The sequence below is a fragment of the Equus przewalskii genome, chromosome 1 (genome assembly GCF_037783145.1).
Source record: "Equus przewalskii isolate Varuska chromosome 1, EquPr2, whole genome shotgun sequence".
NCBI classification, from domain to species: domain Eukaryota; kingdom Metazoa; phylum Chordata; class Mammalia; order Perissodactyla; family Equidae; genus Equus; species Equus przewalskii.
The window spans coordinates 35,558,923-35,572,687 of record NC_091831.1 but is presented as its reverse complement, the minus strand read 5'-3'; the positions used below and the strand labels follow the sequence as shown (position 1 = coordinate 35,572,687).

At 42.1% G+C, this 13,765-nt stretch overlaps 1 protein-coding gene and 1 long non-coding RNA gene across 10 annotated transcripts in view; one reads left to right on the top strand and one right to left on the bottom strand.

Moving 5' to 3' along the window:
- CEP55 (centrosomal protein 55) overlaps nucleotides 1-13,765 on the top strand; it is a 30,799-nt gene that overhangs the window by 962 nt on the left and 16,072 nt on the right. For 3 of the 9 annotated variants that reach the window (XM_070609583.1, XM_008520670.2, XM_008520672.2), the window contains exons 1-2: nucleotides 9,241-9,624; nucleotides 11,988-12,182. In XM_070609583.1, the coding sequence (XP_070465684.1) occupies nucleotides 12,000-12,182 (183 nt within the window). In that variant the 5' untranslated portion in view covers nucleotides 9,241-9,624; nucleotides 11,988-11,999. Of the gene's footprint in view, nucleotides 1-9,198; nucleotides 9,625-11,987; nucleotides 12,183-13,765 lie in introns of those variants that run through there. The other 6 variants (XM_070609545.1, XM_070609598.1, XM_070609564.1 and 3 more) reach the window with 3 other exon arrangements.
- Nucleotides 220-9,168, bottom strand: LOC139081888 (uncharacterized). The gene is made up of 2 exons (XR_011537351.1): nucleotides 9,062-9,168; nucleotides 220-5,782 (listed from the first exon to the last, which is right to left on the bottom strand). It is a non-coding gene; the product is annotated as an uncharacterized lncRNA (long non-coding RNA).

Here is a 13,765-nt window from a genome sequence, read left to right as displayed (position 1 = left end):
ATAAAATCTTTAAACAAACAAACAAACAAAAAAGTGCCAAGGTCGTAAAAATAAGGAAAGATTGAGAAACCGTTACAGACTGAAACAGCTCAAGGAGTCAGGAGGATGCAATCCAAGGCAGTATCCTGGATTGGCTTCTGGAACAGAGGAAGGACATTAGAGGAAAAACTGGAAGTCTCTAGTTTAGTTAATAGTGTTGTAGCCATATTATTTTCTTAGTTTTGGTACATGTACTATGAGTAAGTAAGATGTTGACATTAGGGGAAATTGAATGAAGGGCATAAGGGAATTCTGTATTCTTTGCAACTTTTCTGTAAATCTCAAATTATTTCAAAATAAAATGTTAAATAAAATTAAAATGAAATACATTTGTAAATATTGACTTAGAAATGTAAAAATGAAGACTTCAAAATTGAAGAGATAATTGCTTAAAGTCCATGAAACAAAACAATGCCTGCTTCATTGACAAGTTTTTATATTCATAAAATTTTCATTTCAGTTGAAAAGAACTAGATTAAATTTTTGCACTATAAAAGAATTTCTGAATATACGTGATAACTACCAAGAAATCACAGCCTATCATAAGTTACTTACTCATAACCCAAATTTTCAACAAGATAATTATTTAAAAGCCTTTCAAAGTTTTACAGCAAAAAAAAAATATATTTTGAAAGTGGCATAAGTTACATTTGAGTATGTTTGCTGTGATATATCCAGAAGTAGGATCCTGTTAAATCATTAAGTAAGCCCTGAAAAGAATTAACTTCCCAATCCCTAGCATTTCCTGGAGGCTTCTATTTGGCACTGATTTATATAACTTTGAATAAACACAGGCAGGAGAGAGTGAACTGCACAGTAAAAGTACAACCTAGTGAAAGCACCAGTTCTCCTTTTAACAAGCTTGCAATGACTTTGCCATGGAAGGAAACACCCTCATCCTCATCTTCATCCTCAGGAATAAATATCTGAGGCAAAGAACTTTGGGATACTTGGAAAGTAGCAACTTAAAGCTAGTGGGTAGAAAAGATGGTGGCTGAGAGGTGTGGCCTAGCATCAGAGCTTCTCTCCTGACATCAGGGAGAACTGTAGAGCAAGGTCAAAAGGGTTGAGATTCCAATTCCAGGGAGAGCCACAAGCTGTGTTTCCTTGGGGAAGAAGAGAGAAGGGGCAGATTAAGACCTGAGACCAGTAGGAGACAGTGGCAGAGACTAGGGTGGGTGGTGTTTGGAGAAGGGAGGAAGTGCTCAGAGGCTGCCAGTCAGTCTGACTTCATACCAACTTGTAGAGTGAGCGTGTGTGTGCGTGTGGGTGTGTGTGTGGGTGTGTGTGTGTATGTTGGGAGGTGGGTAGAGATGATTCAGTGGTGGGAATATGAAGATGTGCTTTAGAGAGTGCAGAGCTTTCCTCTAAGGTAATCCACGTATTCTTACCCACCATCACTACTGGCATGCTCACCATCAACCCTAACCCACCACTCCCTGCCACCTCTGGCCCAACAATAACCTCCTGAAGCCCTGTTCAGGAGGCTGCTCCCACCTTAAGTACTTTATTTTTATCAACCACTTTGGCCCTGACAACAACTCTATGAGGTATGTTTTATAATAACCTCCACTTTACAAGGTGAGGAAACTGAGGCACAAGAAGATTAAGAGACTTGCTAAAGGTTACAGCTAATAAATGGCAGAGCTGGATCCAAACCCAGGCAGTTTGGTCATGGATTTTCCTTCCCTACTCTATTGAAATATGTCACTTACACATGCTTTGCAGCCTCTAAACACTCTGGAAACAATGGCGCCCAGCCTTGATACTGCTAAGGTGCATTGTAACCAGAGTCCCTGGATACCATCTGCTCTCAGGGACTTGTCCTCTGAGCTCTCCACCTTCCTAATGCCAACAAGGTAACAGGGTCAGCCTCTGGTGGGCACTTGGATTTTCCCTACACCTTGTCAGTCCTGGAAGGTGCTAACCCCTCAGTTCCTCTATCCCAATGGCCTCTTTTCAGTAAACCCTTATTTTTTTTCCTGGACACACACTCAGTAGTATTATAGTTGGAGACAGGGAGGGAGAAAGAAAGAATGAGAGATTTCTCTCTAGCTTTGTTCAAATGCAAAAAGCTAACAGGGCCTTTTTTCCTTATGTAATCATGTTTTAGATATAAATCTTTAAGATTCCAACAAATACTATAAGAAAAACACTTAAGGAAAAGTATTTCCTTTTGGAAAAGTCAAGGAAGAGTAAGAGAGAGAGTTAAGAGTAGATTAACACAGAGATCAACCATTTATTCGTCAATAATATGTTCATTTGTTCAACAAATACTTGAGGGTCTATAAGTACCGTATGTTAGGTGCTGAGGCTTCAGTGGAGAATAAGCCATAGTTCTGATCAGTTGGAGCTCCCCAGCTGGCGGAGACCACTGCCAGGTCTCACGTATCTATATTCACTGCTTCCAACACCTCCAGGAGCAAGGACTCCTGGGCTCATCTCTACAGCTGACAAAATTGAGGCTCAGAAGAGTTAAAAATTTGAGTCTGGATTCAAACCCAATGTCTTCTGAGCCCTACTCTCTTTCCACCTTCACCTCAGCTGAGATCTTATATTTTGCTCTTTCATTATTCCTCACGTTTTTCATCAAGTAAACTCATGCATCGATCTGCTTGAGTGGCCCTGGGCCTGCCCTGCAGCATTGAGGCAAAAGGGATAGGGAAAGAGAAATATTTAGAGTAGAGACTTAGCAAAAAATCTAGGGGTGAGGAGCAAAGTAATAAGGGTAGCAAAGAGGATTTAGCAGAAGAGAAATGAAGATTCGTAATATCTTATTCCAATTCCAGTTTTACAGAATCTTAGGTTTTACCTAACAGCAATTTTCAAATTGGCACACACAGAGGGTCCATTGTTAAGATCTGTTTGCTGAAACACCTCTTTAAGAATTACTTAGGTTGATAACTAAAATGCTTTTTAGAACTAAAATACTATTTTTTGGTAGCTTAATTATAGGGTTTTGCCTAGTGGTAGATGCTATTTTTAAATAACTTAATATATAGCATATTTAAATTTCATTCTTTTAAAAAAGTGCCTGGTAGTGACTAAGCCTACATGGGGGGCAGGGGGGATAAAGTGTTTCATAACATTTGGCACCATCATATTGTCATTATTCAAGGCAATTAGAGGAGCTAAAAATATAAGACAGGATTGCATCTGACCTTCTCCAAGGAAGTATTAACATATTTTCTAAAATAAACTTAGAAAAAACGGAACAAGGAAAAGTGGTATCATTTTAAACCTTGTGCTCATTTTTATGGAAACAGTAATTCCTCATCAAAATGTCTGATAGACATTGAGCCAGCCCTGATGGCCTAATGGTTAAAGTTCAGCATGCTCTGCTTTGGCGGCCCAGGTTCAGTTCCCAGGCACAGAACGACACCACTCATCTGTCAGTAGCCATGCTGTGGTGGTGGCTCACATAGAAGAACTAGAAGGACCTACAACTAGAATATACAACTATGTACTGTGGCTTTGGGAAGGAAAAAAGAAAAAAAAGAGAGGAAGATTGGCAACAGATATTAGCTCAAGGCAAATCTTTCCCAGAAAAAAAAAAAGACATTAAAACAACTGTGATAGACAAATGCTTCCCAGTCATTCTTCTGTAAGAGTCTTCATTCATTCATGCACACATGCATTTATTTAGCAAAGACTTATTGAAAGTCTATTTGGTGCCACGATAAGACACATTTCCTTTCGACAAGAAGCTCACAGATAATTATGCACAATGAAGTGAGTGCAATGATCAAGGGAGACAGAGGAGACAGGTATCTAATAGGACAGGGCTGGGCAAGCAGGGCAGGCTCCTGGAGGAGGTGACAGCTGGACTGAGTATTAATGGTTGGATTGACGTGTGTGTGTGTGTCTGTGTGTGTGATCTGAAATAGAGTGAAACAAATATACACGGTGAGCTTTGGGAACCTCAAGCCATTCGGTGTTGGTGAAACATGATGTGGACGTGAAACAGCCAAGCAGTGAGCCCAGGCAGGCAGGCAGGCAGACACCAGCTCAGAGAGCCTTGTTTGCTTGTTAGTAATGACTAACATCTACTGAGTGCCCACTACATGCAGATGCTATCCTAAGCAATTTATTTTGTCTCATTTAATCCTTCCACTGCCTGATCCTAAGAAGTAAGTATTATTTTATCATCCCCACTTTACAGATGAGAAAACTGAGGCCTAGTTTAGTTAGGCAGCTTGCGCAAGTTCTCACAGTAAGTGGAGCCAGGCTGTGAACACAGGCAGTCTGCCTCTAGAGTCCACGCTCTTAATTCCTTACACCATGCCTCCCTGGCAGTAGGACTTGCTAGAGATGCGTTTTTCATCAGGGGAGCAAAGTGACTGAATTGCATACCAATACTCTGGATACAAAGGAAACATTTTAATAACCCCACAGACTCAAAATTAAATTTTAAAAGGTGGAGCAGTCAATGCCCGGGGAGCTACCCTCTCCAAATAGGATGCACCCTCAATCGAGAACCAAGTCAGGAAGCATCACTGACTGGCTAATAAGAATTCTCCTATATGAAACTAGCCAGCCGCAGAAAATCTGCCCAATCTGCCCGTGAAGTGACTTTCAAATGTGTTACTCACTGATAGGGCTGCCGTGATTCAGCTAGATGCTGAGGGTGGCTCCCGATTTACCCATCTAAAATGCAGCCCTTCCTGGCTCAACATGAACTCTAATCCAGGAAAGAGCAGTGAGTCTACCCTGAGAAGGTGCTGGGCTCTAAAATGATGCCTGTTAATGAATACTAATAACAGAAAGTGTTACCAAAAGTTTGGTCTCTGGTCCCAATGCCAATCCAAATAATGAGAACAGAGCTTTGAATGAAAAAGGGAAGGCTTTACTTTGCCAGACAGAGGGAGTGAAGCAAGGGCTAGTGCCTCAAAATTTCCTAGCTCACCGTTAAGAAATGGGTAGCGGTTTTTATTTGAGGTTTTAGGTGACAAATAGAAATGGCAAGCAATAGGATATATTGGAGTATATGAGGAAGCCATCTGGTGTAAACCTAATTCAGCCTGACTTTGCTTTTTCCAAAAGGGCCTGACCGTGGCTATTGAGCAGGCATTGTATACCTCCTTCAAACATTTACTATGGCAAGAACAAATGGCCTTAAGATAAAGGTGCAACTTCCCCCCACATTGGCGTTTCCTTAAGGATAAATATCTTTCCTTAGGCTAGGAACTGATTGCTGTGCTCACCTTTGACCACCCAGCTCACCTGTGACCACCCAGCTCCAGACAGCAGACCTGCCACCCTGCTGTGTTCACCTAGACAGCAGACCTACCTGCTGTGTCCATCAATCGCTGTGCCGACAGAACAGTCTCACGACTATTGTAAAAGGGACATTTCAATCATATGTGAAAATCCTCTTTGGGGGTATATAATCATTCTGTACATCCCACTTCTTTGGTGCCCTTTCTTCCTTTGGGAAGAAAGGCCCCGGGCCGTGGTCCTCACATTTTAGCTCAGAATAAACTCTCCCAAATTTTCATTTATAGGTTGGTTATGGATTATTTTCGTTGACATAGGTAGCAGAGGGAGCCCTGGTCTTCTTGGTCAGCGTTTCCCCATTTGCCTGTGTCTGGGGCTGCTTCCAGTGGAGGAGACAAAGGATTCCTCAGATGAGGGTTCATTGGTGGTTTATCTCCATGGTGGAAGGTAGACTCTGATGTCAGGAAGCTGAGGAGTTGGGCCTGGGAAGCTTCAGTTTCTTGATAGTCTCTGGACCTTAGTTTCTCTGTAAAAGAATTCAAGGTCCTATGATTAACCACAACTTTAGTAGAGCCCAGCCAGCTGGGCTTTAACAATTTGTAACTTCTATTTGGTTGTAAAGGTCAGGAAGTCAGAGGTTAAAGAAACAAACATTTACATATGAGTGTAACTAAAGAACCAGGGAACTGGGGAATGTGTGCTTTTAGTTTTAACCACAAATATGCTGGGTTCACTGTAGGGGTACCAATATCAGGAATGATATTAACTAAGAGCTGGTAACAAAAAGAGGAGAGTAAAGAATTTGTCTGTTTCTCCACAATAGTCTGGGGCAGAGGAGAGCCTGATCAGTTTATTCATTCATTCACTGAGCAAATATTTATTAACTAATATATTTGTTCTAGGACTGTGATGGTAAGAGCTGAGGATGTGGTGGCGAGTAAAATCAGACAAACTCCTCAAGGAGTTTACAGGCTAGTGAGGGAAAAGGACACCAATCAAAGAATCACTTAAAAATAAAGGAGCAATTATAACTGTAGTGAATGCTTTGAAGAAGGATGTGGTAAAGAGAGGAAATCTCCTTCTTGGGAGGCAGGAAAGCCTGCCCTTAGGCAGTGAAGACTGAGCTGAGATCTGAAAGGGAAGTAGGAAAGAAGATAACAGATGGAGCATTCCAGACGTGGGGAATCTTCTGTGAAAAGGCCCTGAGGTAGAAAAGAAACTGCCTAGTCAAGGAATGAAAAGTGTTTAGTGTGGCTGGTTTGAGACCAGTCAGGGGAGGTCTGTCTAGGCCTGCTAGGCCTGAGAGGACAAATTGGCGATTTGGTTCTTTATGCTAAGAACAAAGGCAGGTCAATAAACTGTTTTAAGTGTTTGTGTTGGAGAATGTGTGACATGATTAGATCCACATTCTTACAGAAAAAATCCCTTCTGAGGGGAAATTGGATTGGAAGGAGGCAAGAGTTTACTCCATCCTTCTCTTCCTGTATTTAAAGAACATTTATTGTGTGCATACCAGTGCTGTCCAATAGAAACGTAACCTAAGCCACATCTATCGTCTTGAATTTTCTAATGGTCACAGTCAAGAAAGTAAAAAACAATAGTGAGATTAATTTTAATATATTTTATTGTACCCAATATATCTAAAATGTTACCATCTCAACATGTAATAATATAAAAAAGTACTGGTGAAGTCTTTTACATTTTTTTTCATACTTAGTCTTTGAAACCTGCTGTATATTTCACACGTCTCAACTCAGACACAAAATTTTCCTCAGAAATACTTCATCTGTATTTAGATTTTTATTTAGATTTTACAGTTGAAAAAGTAGATTTACATACCCAAGCGATTCTAAACATGTTTAAAAGATTGCCAATACTGAATCAACTATTGGTTTTTAAATTAAAATTAAGTAAAATTAAAAATTCAGTTCCTTAACCACAGCAACCACATTTCAAGCACTCAACTGCCATATGTGGCTAGTGCTACCCTACTAGATAGAGCAGAAGGAACCTTTCCATCATTGCAGAAAATTGTACTGGAAAGCACAGCTAGAGCTGTGCAACTAGGGTGGTGAGGCCCTAGGCATTCATTAGCATCCCTCTGGAAGACAGAACCTTTCAAAGGTGATGGGCACATTCATCTACCACAGCCTCACTATTTCCTCTAATTAAGCCTAAATCCATTCAGCAGGCTTTTGGTACTGTTTTGGTTTCCCAAGATTTTCCTACTGGGAAGAAAATGAGCTAACTTGCTGAGACAAATTCCAGTCTGCTTGGCTGTTACATTTTTCTCTGTAAATGAATATAGATGAATTTTGAATCCTTGAATCCTCTGAGTGAACTGTCAACATCAAAATACTGTCACCTTGTGGGGCCTTATGCAAACTATCAGCTCCTCACACTTCATGCCTGGCAACACCTATCTGTGAAGAGCAAACATCAATTTCCAGGTGTAACAATGACAGTTATAAAATTAAACAAGCCACCAGGCCAACGAGCTCCTGCTTGCTCCTCTTCCTTAGGGGTCCCCAGTCACAGAGAGAGCTCCCACCAGAAGAGAGGGACCTGGGGAGCAGATGTGTAATTGGGGTGTCTGGCCCAGCAGGTCTAAGCATGAGGCCCCCAGTTGCCAGTCTGACAGGTGCCGCCCCTCTTCACACAGTCCCTCCCAATCCCTCCCAGCTCTACTCCCCATTTGGCTCAAAGCTGAGCAGGGAGATTTCTCTCTCTAAAAATCTTGGTAAATTTCTACGGAAACTAACTTCGCCCTTCCTCTCAACTCTGGGCAATGAATAACATTGACACCCTCACTTATCTTTTGCATCTGATACTTTAACACAACAGATATGAAAGAACCCAATTCTCTTCACTTTTCCTTCAGAAATGTGAGCTTCTTGAAAGCAAGGATCAAATGTTATCTTCATGGGTTTTCTTTTCTTAATTCTTAAAATTCTCTAGATGGTTTCTTATCCATTCTATTTAGTAACATAGGAGTTTGTTGCTCTTTGCGTAATAATGGCTAACATCAATTGAGCATTTACTAAATGCCAAGCATTTTACGTGGATTCTCTTATTTAATTCTCATAACCACCCTATTAGGTAGATATTATTTGCATCGTTTTACAAACCAGGAAACTGAGGCTCAGTGAGGTTAAATAACTTATTCAAGATCACACAGCCAGGAAGAGGCAGGCAGGAGCTAGTCTCAGTCCTCATCTAGAATTTAACCGGTGTGCGACACTGCCTGCCCGGGGCCGTTTGGCTACTGTATCTTTTTATATACTGCTTTAGGTCTCTGCTGAGTTTACGCTTGGTCTAAGAGAGAAAGGTAGGCTCTGCCAAACACTTACTGTGCCTCATTGTTTTAGTAATCAAGTCCTCAAGGCGGCCAACCGTGACCCAGACTTGACTAACAGTTATCAAGCCCGAGGGCAGCAATCTGGAGCGAACGCCCGCCTAGCTTCCTCCGGGGCTCCTAAACCCACTTCCTCTAGGGCTCATAATCTCCGCGCTCAACCTGGGTGTGCCTATCAGTTCTCCCACCTGCTACACTCCCATTTCTCACCCCTGACTTTTGGCAGGATTAAGGCTCAGCCCAAGGGGAAGACAGGAGGCTGTGCTCCCTTGTGGAATCCAGTTCTCCCATGTTACATTGGGCCAAACTGGTACTCGGAAGGGAGAGCGATGCTCAAGGACACAGAACGAGTTAGTCCCAGTTCACAGCCACAGGGTTTATCACTGAGCATACTAATTGCTTCATCCCCAGAGCGGATAACCACAAACCTCCTCACAAAGAAACACCGACCTTGCGACCTGAGCCCTCAGAAAAACTCAAGAGCCGGAGAATAGGGTGGCAGACCCGGGGGAAGGCGTTCCCGCCCGCGGCCCCGCCCACCTCCGTCCCATTCTCCGTCGGCGCTTAGGTCCCTGGCCCCGCCCTTCGGAGCCCGCAGCCAATCAGGAAGCCGCGACGCCGCTGCGCGTGCCGCCCCTCCTTCCTGCCGGGCGTGCCCCCGCCGGCAGTGACGTGCCCCGCCCCGCAGCCGCGGGATTCAAACTCCCGGAAGCGGCCTCCGCGCCTGAGGGTGTGACTGGGCTGACACGAGCGCCGCGCATCGCCTCAGGTGCTGGCTGGCTGCGGGGAGGCGACCGCGGAGGGCGGTGAGGGGCGGCCAGAGCCCTGCGCCCCGGGGCCGGGCGGGCCGGACCGCGAGGGAGGCGGTGTCGGTGGACAGATCGCGTCCGCTGGGACTCACAATCTCTGCGCGCCCTGATCGAAGTCCCCTCCCCTGGCGCTCACCTCGAGCCCGGCATCGGGCTGGGCGCCGCACGGCCGTCGTGGTTTCCATCCCTCCCTTCGACTTCTTGGTGGGTATTATCATCCTCTTTCGGACAGGCGCAGAGAGACCGAGTGACTTGGCCAAGATTTTTTGTTAGTACAGCAATTGCCGATTAAGCACTTTCATGTCTGTTCTAAAAACATCTTCATTTTATAGGCGAGAAAAAAGTGGCTTTGCGCAGTTTTCTCTGCCCGTCCGTCTCCCCGTGGGAGATCTTGTGTGAGGGTTTCTGTAAGATGTGCCTCCGCTCGAGGACGACGTGGCCTTGTGCAGTTTGCCGGAGTGAAATGTTTCTTTAGTCACCTCCTGTCCAGCCTGTCTTAGATCACTTCACCAATCGATCAATATCTTTTGAGCACCTGCTCTTAGGCTCTGTGGGTGACAAAGATAATTCAAGGTTCAGCCCCTGAAACAGTTGTTGAACAAATGAAAAAAGCACGGGGGTAACAGCCGAGTACCAGATTGTGCGCTGTGGACCATGTGGCTCATTAGAGCTCGCAGAGGGAAGGCCTCCGGAAGAAGGGGCAGCTGGGCTGGGTGATGTCTGAACAGTGAACCCTAAGAATACTGGCCTGACCAATAGAAAATACAGGAAAAGGAGCTGGGTAGGACTCAACGGTGGGGAGCTGGGAGATCCTAGCAGAGACCAGGCCAGAAGCTAGAAAGAATAGTCGTTCCCTGCAGAAGTTCTGTCTAAAGGTCAGGAAGCAGACGTCCAGAGCTTCCTTCCAGTTCTATGATCTATAGAGTTCCACCATTCTGTGTTTCAGGGACTTGGCTGAAAAGTCGTTTTCTGTCCTATCAACCCTTTAGATCAAATCAACAGCGTGATTTGAACAGAAGCACGTGGGAAAGAACTTCTGTGGCAGCAGGTTCTTGAGAAACAGCAACCTTGCAATAGCATCAGCTGGTTCCCTGGTTACCTTAGTCTTTCACCTTGGAATGGCCAAAAATCCAGGACTAACCTTTAATCGATGGTCTGTTCAACTCAGTCTGTACAGTTCTAGTATTTTCAGGCTCTCTGATTTCATACAGGATGACTCACTTCCACAGAGAGGCCTACCCCCACCACCTTGTCTAAGTAGGTCTCCTGTTTTTACTGCTGTCCTTTATCACTGTTCTTTATCACTGCATAGCATTTATTTTGCAACTTGAGAGTCTGTATTTGTTTCCTTGTTATTGCCTGTCTCCTTTGCTAGATTGAAAGTTCGGTTATGTAAGGGAGTGGGTCTCTCTCTCTCTCTTTTTTTTCTTTTACCAGTTTATGCCTAGCACCTGTCATGCTGCCTAGTGAATAGTAGGCTGGCCAATATTTTTTGAATGGATAGATGATCTCATATTCTAGATTCCCTAGTCACACCACCATTATTTTACTCAGGATCCATAAAGTGGAAAAATGCTTTTTATCTTCCCTAATTAAAGCTACTTTGATTATATGTACTGTCTGTTACACAATATATTTTCCTCCTAGAGTTTATATTCTGCACTTGCTTCTAAACTGTCATCTAATACCATTAGCAGATACTCAGCTTCTTACTTTATTTGGCTTCTTATTCATCATTCCTGTCATTCCTGAATTCCTTGAATATTGTGCCTTTTTTTTTCCCCCATAAATGTCTCCACTTGGAGTCTCCTGACTTCTGCCTACTGTGCTCTCTCAACTGACTATTAAGATAGATCTAGGGGCTGGTCCCGTGGCCTAGTGGTTAAGTTCATTGTGCTCTGCTTGGGCAGCCGGGATTCAGTTCCTGGGCGTGGACCCAAACCACTGGTCGGTGGCCATGCTGTGGCGGTGACCCATGTACAAGAAAGGGGAAGATTGGCAACAGATGTTAGCTCAGGGTGAATCATCCTCAGCAAAAAAATAAATAAAAAGAAAAGATATATTTGAACTAGGCCTATCTTCTAAAACAGAAGCCATGCCATTATATCAGGTAATGATATTTCAATGCCTGTGTACTCAGAATTATATTATTTCCCGCTAGGTTTTTATTCCTGGGTAAAATATGTCTTTGATTGTGATCTACTTCTTTCAGCCTTCATTCAATGGTTTAATTATTGATTACCCCTCCAGTTTTTAAAACAAAACTTTTTTATTGAAATATGACACCCATTTCGAATCCTGCACAAATCTTAAGTGTACAAGTTGACCTCTTTTTAAAAGGTGAATATCCGCCAGGTATCCACACCCAGATTTAAAAATATGTATTATTACTAGCAGGCCAGAAGCCTCCCCAAGTCCCTCTCCTGTACCCCTCTGGTTTGGCTATATCACTTTTAGATAGAAAGGTTCTTCTATTTAGCAGACAGGTTATTAGACCTTTTCAGACCTGAGATTTGATTTTTTAAAACTCAAACTTATAAATTATCATTGTGTTTTTATTTTTACAGACAGTTTCAGAGATGTCTTCCAGAAATCCCAAAGATTTAATTAAAAGTAAATGGGGATCAAAGGCTGGTAACTCCAAATCAGAAACTGCATTAGAGAAATTTAGGGGAGAAATTGCAGCTTTAAAAACATCAGTGGATGAAATCACAAGTGGAAAAGGAAAACTGACCGATAAAGACAGACACAGACTTTTGGAGGTAAATGGCCTTATAAACCCTTTAAATTACAGTAGCTTTACTGTAGGAAATGAGGAAGTATTTTCCCAACAATGATGATAATCTAGTTGTTCTGTTAGTTCACTAAATGTAAAAAAAAGAAATCTAATCATTTTGTAGTGTTAAATGGAGTTCAGATTTTAATGTAAGTGTTTACAAACCCGTTTTATCATGTATATTGGCTGCTTTGCAACTAATCTTTGTTTTCAGGGTTTTTTTGAGGTAAAATCATTACGTATACTGACGTCTTGTGTTCTGTTAAACTGTATTTCAGATTCCCTAATTTATAGTTTGTTATGACATAGTCAGTAAAGCACTTAGGAATTTATTAGAATTGGAAGGATTTAAAAATTTAATCAGTGATCTGATTTTAATTTATTTGCAAAAGTATTTTTATTGTTCATGTTTAGAAAATAAATGGGCTGTATTAAATAATATTATTTGGGTCCTTTAAATTCTATTTTATAGGCACATCATAAAACGGAATGATTTATTATTTTTTTAACAGCACAAATTGAGGTTAATACTTAGTCAAGCACTGAGAAATGGTTCTTCACCAATTCTTAGACATAAAGATTATTTTGCAGTCTCTGAAGGAATCGAATAGCTTCTCTGAGAGACCTCTTTCCAGTTCATTCCACTTTTGATGAGCAGTGATTGTCACAACTCTGTTCCTTTATAATCAGTTGAAATTAAACTTCCTGTAACTTCTACCTGTTCTCATTGTGCCTATTAAAGCTTCATAGAACAGGTCTATTTTTTATCCAATTGACAACTTTTCAGATTTGAGGAAATCTTGCTTCCTCTTACTTTTCTGTAAATCAACCCCATATTCTTCAGCTTTTCTGGCTTCTTGTCCCTGATCACTTTCCTGAACACTTTGTGGTGCACCTGTCTCCCTCCTAAATTATGCACCCAGTATGGTACACAGTGGCAAACACAGGTTGAAATGATACTATTATTTCCACTAATCTGGGTGCTATACTCTATGAAAGCCTAAAATTCTCTTGGCTTTTTCCCTAACTGTATCGTACTACTGCCTTATTTTAAGCTTGTAGCCAACTAAAATCTCCTCATCATTCTTACACAACCGTCCAACTCAATCTCCCCATTTTATATTAGAACAACTGCTTATTTTACCCCTAAATGCAAGTTTTTAGTTTTAGGTTATTTTTACCTTGTTAGTCTGTAAGTCATTCTGTTAATTTTTTCTGTCGTCTCTCTATGCCAGCAGCAGTTTAACAATCATGGCTTCTTTATCTTTTAAATCCTTGAAAATGTTGACCACTCCTTTGAAGATCACTGTCTAGATTTGATACCAAATCATTTATTAACAAAAAGCAAGTTAATGAAAGCATTTTTGTCCAGCTGTAATTTTTAAGTTCTGTTGCTGGAGTTCACCAGTGAGCATGTATCTCTGGTGTGACTCACTTTTAGCCTTTAAGGTTATTAGAACTGGTATGATCGAGGAATGATTGTCAGATACTTATGTGAGAGCCAGCTTTTCTTTAGCTTTTTCTCACTACTCTCAACAGCGTTGGTTTCTCCTTTCCGTGTCTGTGTCC